Source organism: Anopheles funestus, chromosome 3RL (genome assembly GCF_943734845.2).
Source record: "Anopheles funestus chromosome 3RL, idAnoFuneDA-416_04, whole genome shotgun sequence".
In the NCBI taxonomy this organism is placed as follows: domain Eukaryota; kingdom Metazoa; phylum Arthropoda; class Insecta; order Diptera; family Culicidae; genus Anopheles; species Anopheles funestus.
The window spans coordinates 62,938,514-62,954,773 of record NC_064599.1 but is presented as its reverse complement, the minus strand read 5'-3'; the positions used below and the strand labels follow the sequence as shown (position 1 = coordinate 62,954,773).

General features: G+C 41.8%; 1 protein-coding gene across 7 annotated transcripts; it reads left to right on the top strand.

Annotated features, from left to right (window-relative positions):
• The first annotated feature begins 1,932 nt into the window (after positions 1 to 1,932).
• Positions 1,933 to 16,260, top strand: LOC125767316 (uncharacterized). 7 transcript variants are annotated; one of them, XM_049433778.1, is made up of 6 exons: positions 1,933 to 2,068; positions 7,540 to 9,997; positions 10,086 to 10,703; positions 11,644 to 12,635; positions 12,703 to 12,860; positions 13,619 to 16,260. In XM_049433778.1, exons 2-6 carry the CDS (start codon positions 7,700 to 7,702, stop codon positions 13,855 to 13,857), a joined length of 4,305 nt encoding a protein of 1,434 aa, XP_049289735.1. In that variant the 5' UTR covers positions 1,933 to 2,068; positions 7,540 to 7,699; the 3' UTR covers positions 13,858 to 16,260. The 7 variants fall into 7 exon arrangements, with proteins under 7 accessions (XP_049289735.1, XP_049289736.1, XP_049289737.1 ...); XM_049433779.1 differs by lacking the exon at positions 1,933 to 2,068 and adding an exon at positions 2,075 to 2,247; XM_049433780.1 differs by lacking the exon at positions 1,933 to 2,068 and adding an exon at positions 2,075 to 2,305.

The following is a 16,260-nucleotide window of genomic DNA, read 5'->3' as shown; positions in this document are numbered from 1 at the left end:
GATATGCCAGCTATGAAGCAAAAATTGGCCGATCAGCTGTCCTCGTTTGTTCTACAAACACAACCGATGAGGTATGAGCAGATCACTGAAATACTGCTAGAATATGATAATGATCAACTGGAAATGTTTGTCCAGCAACCAATTCTGCTACAGAGAAAGGTGGAAGAAGTAGCATCACTTATTACAATTGCAGCACTCAGGGACTAACGGAAGAGTCATGCTGCAAATTCATTAATGCGAAAGGTGAATCCTGTACGTAATCCTTTTATTGTATTTAATAATTTAAATATCATTGGTATTGAAAGGGGAATAAAACGATTGATTTACACAATATGACGGAAGAGACGTGTGTTATTAGGCGAGATCAATAGAGAGGACTGAACCAGACTTGGTGGCATTGTTAGCCTTGGTGCAATCGAAGATGTTTGGTTTGGATCTGGCGACACTACCTTTTGTTTTAAGGTATAGGCTGACGTATGGTGTCTTGTGGCATAGGCCGGTGCTGAACCATGGCATTATCAAGCATCGTATGGTGCGGGCCGAAACTGGATCGTCGGATTTGCTTATGCTACACTTGAGTCGATATTGCCTGCAGTTGGTAACCGTGCGATAGCGAATCATACGATGTAATGAAGGAACTGCACTTAGCTATAGAATCAAACTTAAGATAGCTAACACATTTTATATTTATCTGCCGATCTGAGGGTTGCTGAGGGTTGATGAGAGTTGGTACCAAATAGATTTTTTTTGGAAGTCAATCAAGTTGACGGTAAACTAATTTAATCATTCCCTACGCCTCATTTCTGCTACTTCATTATCACAATATTCGGCTTTTCATCAATATTACAATCCATCCATACAATCGTCAACAAATCGAAATCATCGACATGTGATATTTCAAACTGAAATCAGCTTGAATACATGTTGCTTGCCCACGTACTTCTGGATCAAAACACAATTTTTACATATTAGCTTGAGAGTATCACAACTTTCTAACTCTGCGTTGTAAACATATCCAATCGGATTGCGACCGTCCTTTGCACAATGATTTGCAATCGGACATTGCACCGTATTCTGATGTAAATTTTATAGTTTCTTGAACTATTTCTAAATTGTGTAAATGTAATCAATAAATCGTCTTATGTTTTAACCGTAGAGTTGGCAACCAAATTTACACACGTAAGTTGGCAACCGGCATACCCGGGTATTCCATACGTTTTGACGCATACAATTAATGGTTTTTTTAATTATATTATATAAATTATATACTATATACTATACTATACTATAATATAATATAATAATAATAATATAATGATAATTAAATATTATCATTTATTATATTTCTTTAAATACGATAATACTAACGATCCATTTGAAATTCTAAATCCGTAAAGAAGAAGAAGAGAAACGTCATTCTCCATACAAAATGTATGGAATACCCGGGTATGCTGGTTGCCAACTTACGTGGTAAAGTTTAAAATAAATCAAAATAAAATACTTACAGCTTGTTGCAAATTACAATGTATGCTCTTAAAAATCGGAAATAAAAAGTTGGGAGGCTACTGAAAATTTCAGGTCAATACAAGCAATGAATCATAAGTTATTGCAGTTCAAAGTTGAAAAAAATACCCGGGTATCCGGTTGCCTACTTGAAGGTTAAGTTCGTTTAGATTTGAGAAGTATGTGTTCATTTCATTAAATTGAACAACAATCTAAAACCTCAGCGTAATCTCAGATTAATGAAACAAAAGTTAACATATTTCTATCCGGTTTCAATTAAGGCTTGAGTTTGATTTTAATAAATAAACACATTATCGTTTTTTTAATATTTTCTTTTTTAGTAAGAATTGTTTCAATTTTCTCAACAAAAAAAATATTAACCTAATAAAAATGGTCGCAAGTTTCTCTATCCACGACCAGTGTGCAGTTGGAGTTGCGCTAACCCATATGTTTCCTAGTGTGCGTGTCGTTTTGTCAGATTTTCTGCTTAATCAGCGCTCTCCCTTGTGGATCAAGATCAATTGTTACTCTCTGCTCCATCGATGCTGGTTGACCACGAACGCAGGTAAGCATATAGTGCCGAGTTGCGTGTACATATACCCAAAGGGAACGACTGTGCATTTAAGGGGCAAGAGTTTTCGCGGGATCGATAAAATTGTTTTGGATCATCGTCCGGATTTGTGTGGAACCGTGTTTTGCTTAGAAACGAGCTCAATCCTGGTCAAGCCGACAGCTACGTAGCAGGTAGTAAGCACGAGAACACTGGCGATAGAAAAATGGCGCTAGCAAGCAGCGGAACGTGGTCCGTATGCAGACCAGCATAATTGCATGTTCAGTTTCTACCTTTAGTATAACGTGCCCGTGTGGTGTAGAAAGTGGAAGTGCCCATTTCTATGGAAAGCAGACTAGGTAGGGAATCGGTGTAACGATAGAAACTGTCTGTTTGCAGATGTATGCGAGCAAAGGAACGTTTGCTGCTGGTTCGCACTACTGTTATCATCGAATTACCTCTACCTCGTTCTGTTGGTTATGGCCGAACGAAACGAGATCAGTGGATGTGTGTGAGCCAATGCTTTGCAAGTTTGTAGTAAGCAAACACTTGATTAGTTCCGATAGTAATTCAATCGGCAAAATCCTAGTGCATTTCTAAGGTTGTGCTGTTGTAATAATAGTGAAAATAAAAAAAATCGCCTCAAACTTCGTAAAATAGATCATCCTCCTCGCGGGTGTGCAATTAAGAGAGGTTAGCCAACTGTTGCTGCGGAAGAAAGAGATCAGCAGCAGAGTGAAGTAAAAAACCAGTGCAGCAAAAAAAGGCGACTGACACTATTATTATTGTTGGTATATCGCGAGAGGAAACCACAGATGGCCGGTGGCAAACGTATACAAAATTGGGGATTTTTGTTGGGAATTAATGGTGTGGCAGCTCGTGGTGTTATTTTTCTCCTTCATTGTGTGTGCTCTGGTGCTGCTGCATACGTGGCTCTGTGTATGCGCGCGCCGCTTAGATAACGCCCCAAATACACAACACCGCATTGTGCTGCATTCCTACAGACATCAACATTCACGCGCGGTGCGTTGTCTCTCTGTGTGTGCAGTGCAATTAATTGGGGTCTTTTGGGGTGCGCGGTGCGTGTGACGTGTACAACATTGTTTCTGGATGACGCGAGTGTTGTCGCGCACTGATAAGATGATTAGTGTTAAGCGCTATAGCCCGAAAGGAAAGTGACATCGTGTGGGAGTTAGTTTCTTCTTAGTGGTTATGACAAACGCACACACCCAGAACAATTAAGAAAGTGAACAATCGTTACGGGGAAATGTGAAGAGTGAGAGAGAGAGAGATCAAAACGGTGGGTCAGCAGGAAAGTAGAGTTTCGTCTTTGCTGGAATAAAATTGTTCCTAACCGTTGTCCAGTTCAGCGTGGTTACTGTGATTGGAATTTCTAGCCCACTGTTTCTGTCCCCACTCATTTTCTTTCAAGTCGCACTCTCTCTCTCTCTCTTTCTTTCACGCTCGCTGTTTGACGTTTTTGTTTCGCTCTACGCGCAGTGTAAAACTGTTACGGTCAATGGCACACTAAGAATGCGTTGATGTTTTTGCGTGTCAAGAGCAACGCACAGAGATGCTTCGATATTGTTCACGATTTTTCATCGTGATCGTCACAGCGCGAATAAATTCGATCGGCAACATCAATCTGTATGCTGTATCTGTGTGCGTGAATTATGTGCATTGATGCTGCGTTTTAAGTTAACCCACACCCAGCGAGAGAGCGATTAGCTGTTGCTCTCTCGTACACGCTGTAGCTGATAATGTTCATCGTCTATTTAAAACAACAACAAGAAAAAGCATCCGTCAAGTGTCGAAACGACGGGAGATGCGCAAGAAACGGGTGCCTGTTGTAAACAATGTAAAAGTATGAAATGCGGGGGGACAACCCCAGTTGACGGTTGCGTGTTTTTTGAGGAAGGGCCCCCAAGGTGGTAAGTGGCGGGGGGTTTGTTTATACAACGAACCCTCCACCGGCAACACCATCTGCGGTCGGTCCCTTTACGCACGCTTCCGTTGCGGTTAATCATCATCGACGCAATGTTGCGCCTCTTATGTTGTGAGACTTATTCAATCCGTAAAACATGTCGCACTGTTTTAACATGTTTTTTTCCTTAAATGCTACAAAAAATTACTTTGTTGTGAGAGAATGGGGTTTCTTTATTAAGAATGACTTTTTTGTGGATGATTTGTCTTTCTAAAAAAAGCCTATCAACTATTAATAACCGCTGTATGAAATCATGTTTAAAATGCTTTATCTCTTGGTATGTGTTGCTACGTGCTTTGTAACACAAATGACACACAAAAATTCAATGTAAAGATAAAAAATAAATGCTTCTCTTTTCATTGAAAAATTTAAAAAATGGTCGACAATCATCCAAACGGTTGAAAATGGCCAAATGCAATTTATTACTGTTTTGTAATAGTTTAGGTTTAAACCTAAGTTTTATAGAAATATTCTTAAACAAGGGAAGTATAAAACATTCAGATACTATGTTATAAACTTGAAGGCAAACAGCTAAATCAAACTGATAATTAATATTTATCCTTCCAGATTGTCCAAACCATTTGAGGGTGTATAAAAGTCAAAGTCACAAATTGCATACTAAAACGTCCGAGGTTGTACTGCCACAAAGAGGAATAAATGGTACAATAATATCGTCAAAGAAAGCGGCACCATTCGCATCGGGGGGAAAAAAATTAGGCCGTTTGTCACGATCGACTCAGATTGCAGCATTTGCAGTCCTGACTTCTCGGTCACATGCATTTGTTTACGTTATGAAAAGAAAGCAGTATAATGAAGTCGATCTTCCAGCTGAAGAGAGAAAATTATAATGTCAGCAATAGTTAGCATATCGCTAAATAACCACCAAGAGGATGTATGAGAAAAAAAAACAAACGATGTCCCAACCAAACCGAGACTCGCCTTTGGCGGATGATCACGTTCGATCGCGTCTCACACATATTAATTGATCGAAGCTGATTTGCATTCCACGATCGGAATTGAAAGTGGCAAGACGCAGGTGGTGCTGCGTTAATATATGTGGAGCATTAGAGCAGCGGGCAGAATGCAAATACCACCCCAGCCAAGTGAAGATTAACAGCGCTAAAAGAAAGCAACCTACTTCCGACTGTTTTTGGGGTGTGGTTTGTTGGTGTGGCCCATTGTTGTTTGCACCGGTGACGCAAAGATACGATCCGATTACTAACAGCGGGGAAAAATGTAGTTTTGCTTTTTTTGTCCATGCCGAATATACACTCCACTCTGTTGAAGGTCGTTAAGCTGCTTAAGTGTTAACAGTAACGGTAGGGTTACAACCAATGTCGAATGTTCGGTAATTCTAGACACATCCAACATTTGCTTTAAACTTTGCCGTTTCTCTGCCCTTTTTTATGTCTGGTCTGGAAGTTATTTAAAGATTTAGAATTTGGTGCAGACAACTGCCTTTGGTAGATTGGGTTTCATTTTTTCATACAACTTTTGGTTTGCATTGCTTTACGGCGTACATCTAAATCTCGAATTTTAAGCCATCGTTTTGAGCAAAAATTGTTAAACTCCTTTTAACATATGAATTCCCGCATGGGATTGATTTCTGTGAGATTGATTTGAAATTATTTTCCAGTCTCCAAAATTCGTAAGACGCATAGCTTCCTGATGATAAAAAAATTATTTAAATTAAATACTTTGTAATTCACTATTTAATTATTGGACATTTCTTGTTTTTAAGTCCTTATTCTACAAAAAATTTTATTCATTCTTCTGAGTTCTTACGATTCTTGGGCGCTACAAATTTTATGATTTCCTCGGTTTTGAGCATATTTGTAGGACGTCCTAAAGATACCTGTGAAAACATATCTCAATATTTTATTTTCTTTCCTGTTATGTCTAAAAACTGGGTTTATTAAATGCCTCTTTTTATATAGCTATTTTATTACTTCCTTCCTGAGATTGTTTGCAAGCATGTTAAACCCGTGTTAAAACATTGTTTGGTTAGGATTTTGTATATTTTCTTTATTTTGTCCTGATTTACCCAGCCTCGACGCCATTGGTACACGAGTTTGTTTTCATGAAGGTGTCCTGGTTTAGTGAAAAAAAAATCTCAGATGTTTAGAAAATTATAACCAAAACCAGAATTCAATCCTGTGAATCGTGTTACAAGTTTTCAATAACTGCAAAAAAACATTCATTATTAACTGATCGTATAAAACGAATAGAGGTTGCATCTTCAGCTGTCTACCACCATCATCATCTTCATCATAATGGTTCGATCGGTATTGTGTTTTCGTTATTTGGACTTTCCTAATGCACCAAACACGAAGGAAAGCAGCTACTGATCGCTTCAATTTCTTTTCTCCGTCGCTTTACACGCTGTTTGCCTAGTGCCGTACAGAGAAGGAAAACGCTTTAGGTTTGGCGCTTTTCTCGTGATCGATTTGTACATTCTTTCTCGATCGTTCCCGTTCCGCGTGGATCGGTAGTTTCCGTGTTGCTGCAGATATTATATTGTGCACGGTGCACAAATTTTTCAGCGAGAGATGAAAAACGGTTTTAACTGCGTTTGGAACACTTTTTCTTGACACGGCACTTTGTATTGCCTTTTTTGTTCAATTTTTGTACATTGAAGAAGAAGTAAGTAACCCTTAAATGTTGTGTATATTGCTTTGTGCAAATTGTATAAATATTTGAGTTTTATGAAACTGTGTCAACCGTTTCGATTGCTGTCAGTTTGCAAGAAAAGTGAGCTATTTCACTATCACGCTCAATGAAGGTTGTCCAACTGATATGGTCCACGCATGCACACGCATTCAACAACAACTACAGGTTGGGATTTGTTGTGTTTCCCTCGGTTTCTGCTGGTTGTGTTAACCTCCGCCACGTTTCCCACCCCTACCATCGTTCCTCTTTCCAACATCCGATCGACTAAACGTCTTTTTGGGGCGAGAGTTGTTTGTTTCCATTAACAGCTGCAACTACGTCCACGAATGTGAACCAGTACAGGAGAGAGAGAAGGATGATGTACGTCTTGGCTTACCGTTGTACCGTTGGAAAAAGTGAAGTTAATTGCCCCTGCTCTGCTCCGTTGTCCAATTCGTCCTCCACCAGTTCCTTCTTTCGCACATTTCTAGCGTCGGAAGAGTATTGGACACGACGACGAGCAAAAGTAATCATCGGAACGGAACGGGCAACGTAATAGAAAATGGTTCACTAAATGTGTTGGATCGGTCCGGAGTTGGCTTTGTGTTTTTTTTCTTAGGCTTTACTACTGCCCGTCGAGTGTGGCCTGGGTCGACGGAAAACTCGTTTCACTGTTTTGATTCAATCACAGCTGATGGCATTCTGCTGTGTTTTGATGGGGTTTTGTGTGCTAAAGGAAAATCAAGCGTTAATGGAAAGCAACGAACTTTGAACGAAACGATCGTTGGGGAGATGATTTTTCCGGGTTTTAATCATATAAACATTTTCTTCCCTCTTTTCTCTCCCATGGCAGACGCAGCATATCGTACAATTGTTCAAAAACATTAAAAAACAACTCGATCACCCGATCTCACAACCGATCCAAGTACATGTACGGCGGTGGACGCCTTCCGGAGCGTCTTCCCACAGTGAGTGCGTCTTCCACAGGATAACAAACACACAAAAACACAGCAATGACTTCGTCTAAATCTGCCACCGTGGGCGGTGGTGCCCTATCGGAGGAGGCACAGGCAGCGATCGCGGTGATCCGCGCTCTGGTGGCCTCACGCAAGGAAACGTCCAACGTGCTCAGCGTGTTGCGTGACTATCGGCAGCTCGAGGGCGATTCGTTACCGTACCGAAAGTTTGGCTTTAGCACGGTGGAAGAATTTTTACTTGCCAGCAATGAGTTTGTCATTAAATCCAGCGCCGGTGATTCGACCCGTATCTATATTAAACCGAACCGCGATTCGGCCCACATCCAGGAGATGGTTGCGGCACAGAAAACGGCCAAAAGCGGCGGTACCGGTCGGAAATCGAACTTTGTCGCACTGCGCCAACCAACGGGACCCTGGAGTACGAAGGGTTTCTCGAGCCAGTCTACGGCGTACAGTCGTATCTACCAGCAGATGCCAAACAGTGGTCGCAATAATAGCACCAATTACAGCCCGAAAAAGGTAACATTTGGTGAGAAGCCTTCCATCGCTTCGGCTAAGAGTGGTGGTGCCACCAAATCGCAGGGTAACCAGTTGCGACCGATCACTAAGAATAAAGTCGAGACGCGTAATTCGAACTCCTCCTCTTCACCCGAGGCGAACAATAATAGCCGCGCGACGAAGAACTACAATCTGAACGGGGCGGCAGGACAGCAACAGCAGCAGCAACTTGATTCCGGTGATTTACGGCACAAGCTGAACAATCGATCCGCCAAGGATGGCAATCAGAACGGTGCTGCAAAGGGACAGCAGCTCGATGCGACCGATTTGCGCCACAAGCTGAACGAACGGAACGGTACGCTTAGCCGTTCGTCGGTTGAAATGCGCCAATCCAGCAAAGCGCTACCGACCGTTTCGTCCAGTACGGTTGGTGTTGGTAACGCTGCCCGTCAGGGTGTTTCGGTTGCACGCAAGCAGCTACCATTTACCGTGGAAGACAAAAGCGCTAAAAAGCCACAACAGAAAGTAGCGACTGCACGAAACGGAGCGCAATCGAACGAAGCGCCACGGAACGGCAACGCTAGTAACAGAACGAACGCCATCTCGGCTGGATCCGGACGGGTACTACCCTTGACTGTGCCGATGCCACACGCCGCACTGCCCCTGATGTCGATCGTGGTTCCACCCAATAACGTGCGCTCCGTTGTAATGGCGAAAAGCGTAAATTCAAGACTGAACGTCGCGAAGGCAGAATTACCTTCGGGCACACCGCCGGCATCGGCCTTAACACCAACGGCAGCAGCGGCGGCCGTCGCAGCAGCGGCTAAATCGTATCAACGTGCACAATCACTTGACGAAAGAAAACCCACTGTCTACCCTTATGTGGTGGGCCGTTCGGTTTCAATGACACAGCCACCGCCGGATATGATGCCGTACGTTGTTGCATCTGCTCCTCCCCCTAAGCTGCCAACGTTACCGGGCAAGAAGTCATTGCAGGATCGGCTGAAGATCAACCAAGAGGTAGTAGACGATGATCTGGAAAAGGTAGCCAAACAACAGTCACCGCCCATCGTTGAAAGCATGGATATATCTTTGACGTTGACAGCTCCATCGGAACGCACATTGCAGACAACAGCTACTCCTCAGATATATCCAATCAACTATAATAGCTCGTTCACGCCGACCGTACCAACGGAAGGAAGCTTCAGCTGGGACGATCCCAATGCGACACCGGTTGAGATACTGATGAAGTACAGTCTGCACAAGGGTTGTGCCCGACCAGAGTATGGCTATTACAAGCTAAAGAGTGGCCGCTACCAGTGTCTGGTGACGGTCAATGGGTCATCCTACTCGACCTATCCGCAGGACTTCGTTAGCCAGTTTGAAGGTCAGTTTGCGGCGGCACTGAACGCGATCGAAGCCATCCAGCGTGACGAATCGCGCCTCAAGTACAGCAAATGTCTCGATCCCGATCGCGACATTGCGCACCACATACACGAGCTGCTGATGAACTGTCCGCATGGTATGTTTAGCAAAAACATTCCCAACGCGTTCGAGGAAACGCACCGTTCGCTGCTGCCGGATCATTGGTTTGCGATTATCGATCAGCACGCGAACCAGCTGTTTGTGCTGGAGGATGGACCGACCGGTGATACGATCGTGTTTGCGCGCGAACAACTGTCCGGATCGGATGTGGCATCGAACACATCCGAGGCGCGCGAGATGGCAATAAATCAGCTGACGCTACCGTGGGATGAGCAGTACTGGAATCTGTACGTTACGAATCCCGTTTCGACGGTGGAAGTTTGGGCACGGCTCGTCGGTAAAGAGTACAGCGTAAGTTACACGTGCCCTTAATTGGTCCTTTTGTATTTGTATCATTTTGCTTTATTGAAAATATTTATTTTGTTTTGTGGTTGTGCAGGACAAAATGGATACCCTTATCACTGATATCGAAATGTCGATGATGAGCGGACAGGCGAGTGCGAAAAAGGATGTTACTGCTGCCGTTGGCGAGTACTATCTCGTCTCGATCAGCGATTGTTGGTTCCGCGTACGGGTGGTCGAGATCAACTACGAAACTAACCAGTGTCAGTGCTTCTTCATTGACATTGGCGATAGTGAACAGATTGCGCTCGATCAGCTGCATCGGTGCGAACCACAGTATCTGGATCTGCCTGCCCAGGCCATCTGCTTCACGCTCGAGGGGCTGGAAGATTTTAGCGAAAACCCAACCGCCCAGCACATCCTTGGCCAGCGGATCAATCATCGCGTGCTGATCGGTATGATACTGTCGAAGCGTGAGGAACACGAGCGGACGGAACGGATCGACGGTATTGGGTCTGGTTCGCTGAAGGTGGTACTGTACGATACGTCATCGGCGGAGGATGAGGTGGTGAATCCAATTTTGCTGCAACAGATCTGCAAAGCCATGCCGGTGCCAGAGTTGAATCGGAAGTCGGTCAACTACGTAAGCATTACGTACGTGGACGACCAGGGTGACGTCTACTGTCAGAAGGACGGTGCGATGAACTACATACAGGTAAGAGATGCAATAGGTCGTTAGATGCACTGCACTGAGAAACGACGAAGATCACGGTTTGGTAAGATATGTGTGGTTTCGGTTGATTGAGTACACCCCCAAAGTGAAAGGGGATTGAAACCGGCTGATGGTATGGTGGGCAGCGTAGCTTTTACGGTATGATGATGGTGCCATCGTCACCAATTAGGCCATCTTAGTTTGCGTTACGTTGATTGCTTTAATTCAAACGGTTCAAATTTTTGCTGTTTGTTGATTTAATAAGTCTCTTTTAGAAAAAAAATGAAGATGGTTAAAAAGCTAAACACTTTACACTCTGCCCAGTTTCTATAGAGCATGATTTAGCAAAGAAATTTGATTTGAAAATATGTGGCCTGCCCTTATGCCTTACACAATCTTTAATATAATATTATGTGTGAATTGGCTTACAGATCCAATTACTACACAATGAATACAATTAATAGTCAAATTTCTCAAATAGTCAGAAGTCAAGTCTACTTGGGGCGGCCCGGTGGTACATGTGATAAACGGCGCCGTTCCACACGGCAGGACTGGGTTCAAATCCCATCCGGACCCGTCCCCCGTAGCATGGACTGACTGTCCTGCTACGTGGTAAAAATAAGTCTAGTAAGCCAGAAAAATGGCCGGCGTGACCTTTAAGGTCGTTAAAAGTCAAGAAGAAGAAGACACAAAGTTCCTGGGTAGAAGTGATTATTTTAAAAATTGATTTGAATTGACGGTAATACTCAAACTTTGATGTCCAATGATGAAAATAAGTTTAATTTTCGTAATTCAATGTTTGTGTAATTTTTAATACAGTTTTCAAACCCCAATTTTGACAATTGTTTTACTCATGATTCTGTTCTACTTTAAAGTTAGAACTAGTATCCGGCTTACGATTTGTTATTAATTGATGTAAAATTATATTGAAATGTGCTTTCAGAAACTGATCACCAACCTGACACAGTCGGACGCACTGGAAGATCAACACCGCGGTTTGTATAACTCGAAAGCAACCGAACAACAGTTGTACCTGGTGCAGGATGAAACCGACAGCAAATGGTACCGTGCGGTACTGGATGCGGAAGAATCGGGCCCCTACTGTCGCATGCTGTACGTCGATATTGGCTGTCGGCGACGTGCGAATGTGCAAAACATTTACCGGCTCGATTCGCTCAGTCTCGGTCTGCGCAGCTATCCGCCGCAGGCCATCCGTATGCGTATGTTCGAGCTGCCTGGCTGCGGTGAACCGCAAATTCTGGCCCGGCTACGTGCCTTCCTGAAGCCGGCCGTTCCCGCCATGGCTAAGGTGTTCTCGATGGCGTCCGCCATACTGCCGCTGGTGAAGCTGTACGTGCATGTGTCGGATCGCGAGGCAGGCAACAACATTCTGGTGTGCGTGAACGAAGCGATCAAGATCGAGAAAGAGCTTGAGATGGGTTCGGAACGGATCAATCTGTCACCACGCATCGGATTTGCGGATGATGACAAATTGTCCTTTAACTGTTCCGGATCGGACACCACCGTCATCTCACAGTCGACAGGCACCAGCTATTCGATGAGCAGTACCGATGGGATGGAACTGGCCAATCGTTTCGATGCCCTTCACGTAGGCAAGGGTGCCGATACGAAAAACACTAACTCAACCATTTCCGGCCCATTACCGATAGCAGCCGGTGGTGGTGGTAATAAAGCGATCGCAAAGCTAGCGAAAATAACACTCCCATCGGTTGGACAGGTGTTTAATGTGAAGGTTACGATTGCCAACAATCCGAAGTTTTTCTTCGTTCAACCGTACGCTTACCTGCAGCAGCTGGACACGCTCATGCGCGAACTGCAGGACTTTTGCATGACGAAAGCTCAACCGGTTCGCAAGGAGCAGGTCCGGCAGGGAGAAGCGTACGCGGCCGTCAACAATATTGGCCACTGGTATCGGTAAGTTAAGAAGTGGTAGCAACACTATTTTTAAATTTGACACTAATTTGATTAAATATTGTTTTAGGGCTCTAGTGGTAAACATCAATCCGTTCGGACCAACTCCGATCCATGCGTACTTTTGTGATTTCGGACAGGTGCAGCAGTTGGACGTAGGATCGCTACGTGTACTGCCGGCCGAGTTCCGCGTGTTGCCACAGCAAGCGATTAAAGCTAAGCTTTATGGTAAGTGTCTGATACAGATACATGAATCTGAATGAATCTTTCTGTATCTTCTGAATCTAATATGACTCTTCCCTGAGGAGTCATATGAACAATTCTTCCCTGAAGAATCATATGCATGACTCTTCCCTGAAGAATTATATGGATGACCTTTCCCTAAAGAATCATAAATCACTCTTCCCTGAAGAATCATATTAATGACTCTTCCCTGAAGAATCATATAAATGACTCTTCCCTGAAGAATCATATTAATGACTCTTCTCTCAAGAATTGTATTAATGACTCTTCCTTGAAGAATCATATTAATGACTCTTCTCTGAAGAATTGTATTAATTACTCTTCCCTGAAGAATCATATGAATGATTCTTTCCTGAAGAATTATATGGATGACCCTTCCCTGAAGAATCATAAATCACTCTTCCCTAAAGAATCATATAAATGACTCTTCCCTGAAGAATCATTTTATTGGGTCTTCCCTGAAGAATCATATCAATGACTCTTCTATGAAGAATCATATGAACGACTCTTCTTAAAGGATTTTTTAATCGCAACATTATAAACTATGTTCAATCTTCTCAATCAGTGTCTAATGCAGATAATTGAAGATACCTCCATCTTTTGATAATGCGCTCATGATTCGCATGACTTTTGACATAAGATTCGTTTGAATTATTATTCCCAAAGGATTCATTAATCCCAACACTAATACACGCAAATACACTCAAAGGTATAGCTTAATGTCGTTCCAATATTTTCTACAGGTGTAAAACCCTTGCACAACGATTGGACCATATCGGATGCGATGCGGTTCAAGGCGCTGACGGCCGATTGCAACTTTGCCAGCGTCGTGCGCAACATCCAGGCCGACGAATTGAATCCCCAGGAGCAGCTAGTTGAGCTGGAACTGATCGACGTATCTACCGATGATGATGTGTATGTGCATAAAATACTCGTTGACGAGGGTCGTGCTGTTTACACAGCTGCAGCGCACACCGTTTAGGGTAAGATGGGTTCGTGTGTTGTCTTCTGTCCGCAGCACACGTCGTTCAGATTTTTTGTTTTCGTTGTTAAATTGTTTATATGTTAACGCATATGAATCAACGCTGACGCTGAGAATATTTATTAACGTTGCTTTCTGAATAAGCAGCCATCGAACGTATATTTAATTTGCACGCGACATTTAAAATACTTAACGATTGAAGCTTTTGTAAAAACTGGGTAGAACGTTTTTTACAAGCACAACAACAAGGGAAAAAAGCATGTTTATTTCCATCCGATGCATGAAATAGACGTGTTTTGTATTGATAAGTAGCATTCCATTATAAACTATTTGCGGTAACAAATTTGATATGCTTTAGCGCAAGGAGCAGCACAGGTTTGTTTGCTAAAACGAAGAACAAGAGATTAATCGCTATAAAGCGTTCGAATACGCTTTTTTTTGTTGTTGGAACGAAAGAGCAGCTAGATGCAGCAGGAATTCAGTTTTAGTTCGAAGGAATATTTCTGTGCTCTTAAGATTTTCGATTAAATTCGATTTCAATCATATGTATAAGAATTGTCATTTTTGAATATTCACAAATGGAACATATATTAGAAGAGGCTTCAATCTTATGAGATGCTATTAAAATACTAATTGTTTCACGAATGGATAAACGATAAGATTAAGCTAAAGGCTAATATTTCATATTTATTTTGAATTGTTTACTAACCGGTTTAACCGATTCTTCGCTATTTTTTTTGTTTTCATTCTTTTGAGGAATGAAGCACATTAATCCATTTTTCAAAACATTGAAACATATTTCATTAAGCGATGAAATTAGGTGAAGAAGCAACGATCGTTGAAAACTAGAACGAAACGAAGATTTTTTTTATTACACCATTTCTTTCCACTTTTCTTCATTAAACTACGGTCGAGTTTTCTCTTAACATAAGATTAATGATTGCCAATGGAAAAAAATATCGCATCGTACCTAATGAGACGTTCATATATATATATTTTTATATATAAATTTTATATAAACCTATACTCTTGTGAAACGAGAATAACATAGCAGAAGTACGAAATGGCAGGATAATAACATAAGGTTTTATAGCAACACTGCTACACACTCAAGCTAAAAAACCACGACTAACTATACACACACACCTCTTTTGGTTTGAATCACGCAAAGCAAATGGTGGAGAACTCGAGATCGGTGAAATATAATATGAAGGTAAAGAAATACACACGCTAGCTATTAAAATGAGTCATAGACTTCGACTTGTGATTGTGATAATGAAACGTAAACATATGATATGCATGCCGCGTTTTTTTTTTAAATTAGCTTGTGCTATATACACTTTTATACACAAACATGCGTTGAAGAACGAGAGGGAGAGAGAGAGAATCGAAAAGCTGTTTGTTGTGTGTTGCCAATTAATCTTTCTTTTTGTGTTCACTATAAAAGGAAGCATTATGTATTAGCGTTAAATGTGATAAACAAAACAAACAATGGTTTTACACAGTAGCTACGTGTGTGATGTACTCTGTGCTTCCAAGCTGTAATGGGAACGAAGAAATAAATAGCAAAAGGCCCTTCTCAGAAAGTTTCCTCTTCGAAGAATAATTAAAAATCTTTTAGTAGTTTGTGAGGAGTGGGTTTAAGTAGAAGATGGTCTGTGAAAGGGAGTGAAATCTGCTTGGAGAGCTTTTATAAAAGATTTATATTGTTTTCGTTGCCCTTTTTTTTAAGTAATCAATGTCAATGTGGTTTTATGAGGAACTTTATTTTACTATGAAAAGCATAACTGTTTCTAACTACTATTTCTATATCATTTTAGAGATACGAAAGTGTACTATTTCTTAAATTGGTCTATCTTTACTCCAATGCAGAGCCCATATACAGGCTTTGATGGAATTGTTAATCATCGTATTCGGTACTTCGTTCATTATCTACTTTCTTGTTTTTTTTGTATCGCAATAAACGGGATACTTTGAGTGGGTTATAATGTTATATTTAGCACGTTTTGATAAACATTTATTTTTATTCGCTTCTATATGGCATTAATATACACACGAACGAGGACGATAGCTAGCTCTAGTAACTACTAACCAAACGACCCAGACAAGCGATGCAGACAATAAAGCAAACCGAAATGATTTCAATTCGACGTAAAGAAAAAATAACTCCACAATTGAAGCAATTTTGCAGAAAAAAAGTGCGCAACAAAACGATAATGGAACTTTTGTATTTACTCCCCCCCCTCAATATATGCCGCATATATTATGTGCCTTAATTAAGCATGCGAACTTTACTATCAATCGAACGAATCCCAATTATGTATACAAAACGATATTAAAATAAAACAAATTACCGGACGGTCAGCAGCGAGAAGTTTATTGACAAGTAGGTTTGGTTTTTAA

What these genes read in the sequence shown, in the direction of transcription:
- LOC125767316 (XM_049433778.1), top strand. Translation starts at nt 7,700, where the DNA reads ATGACTTCGTCTAAATCTGCCACCGTGGGCGGTGGTGCCCTATCGGAG. An exon ending in TCGTCGGTAAAGAGTACAGC is followed by an intron (nt 9,998 to 10,085) that starts GTAAGTTACACG and finishes GTGGTTGTGCAG; the next exon opens with GACAAAATGGATACCCTTAT. An exon ending in GTGCGATGAACTACATACAG is followed by an intron (nt 10,704 to 11,643) that starts GTAAGAGATGCA and finishes ATGTGCTTTCAG; the next exon opens with AAACTGATCACCAACCTGAC.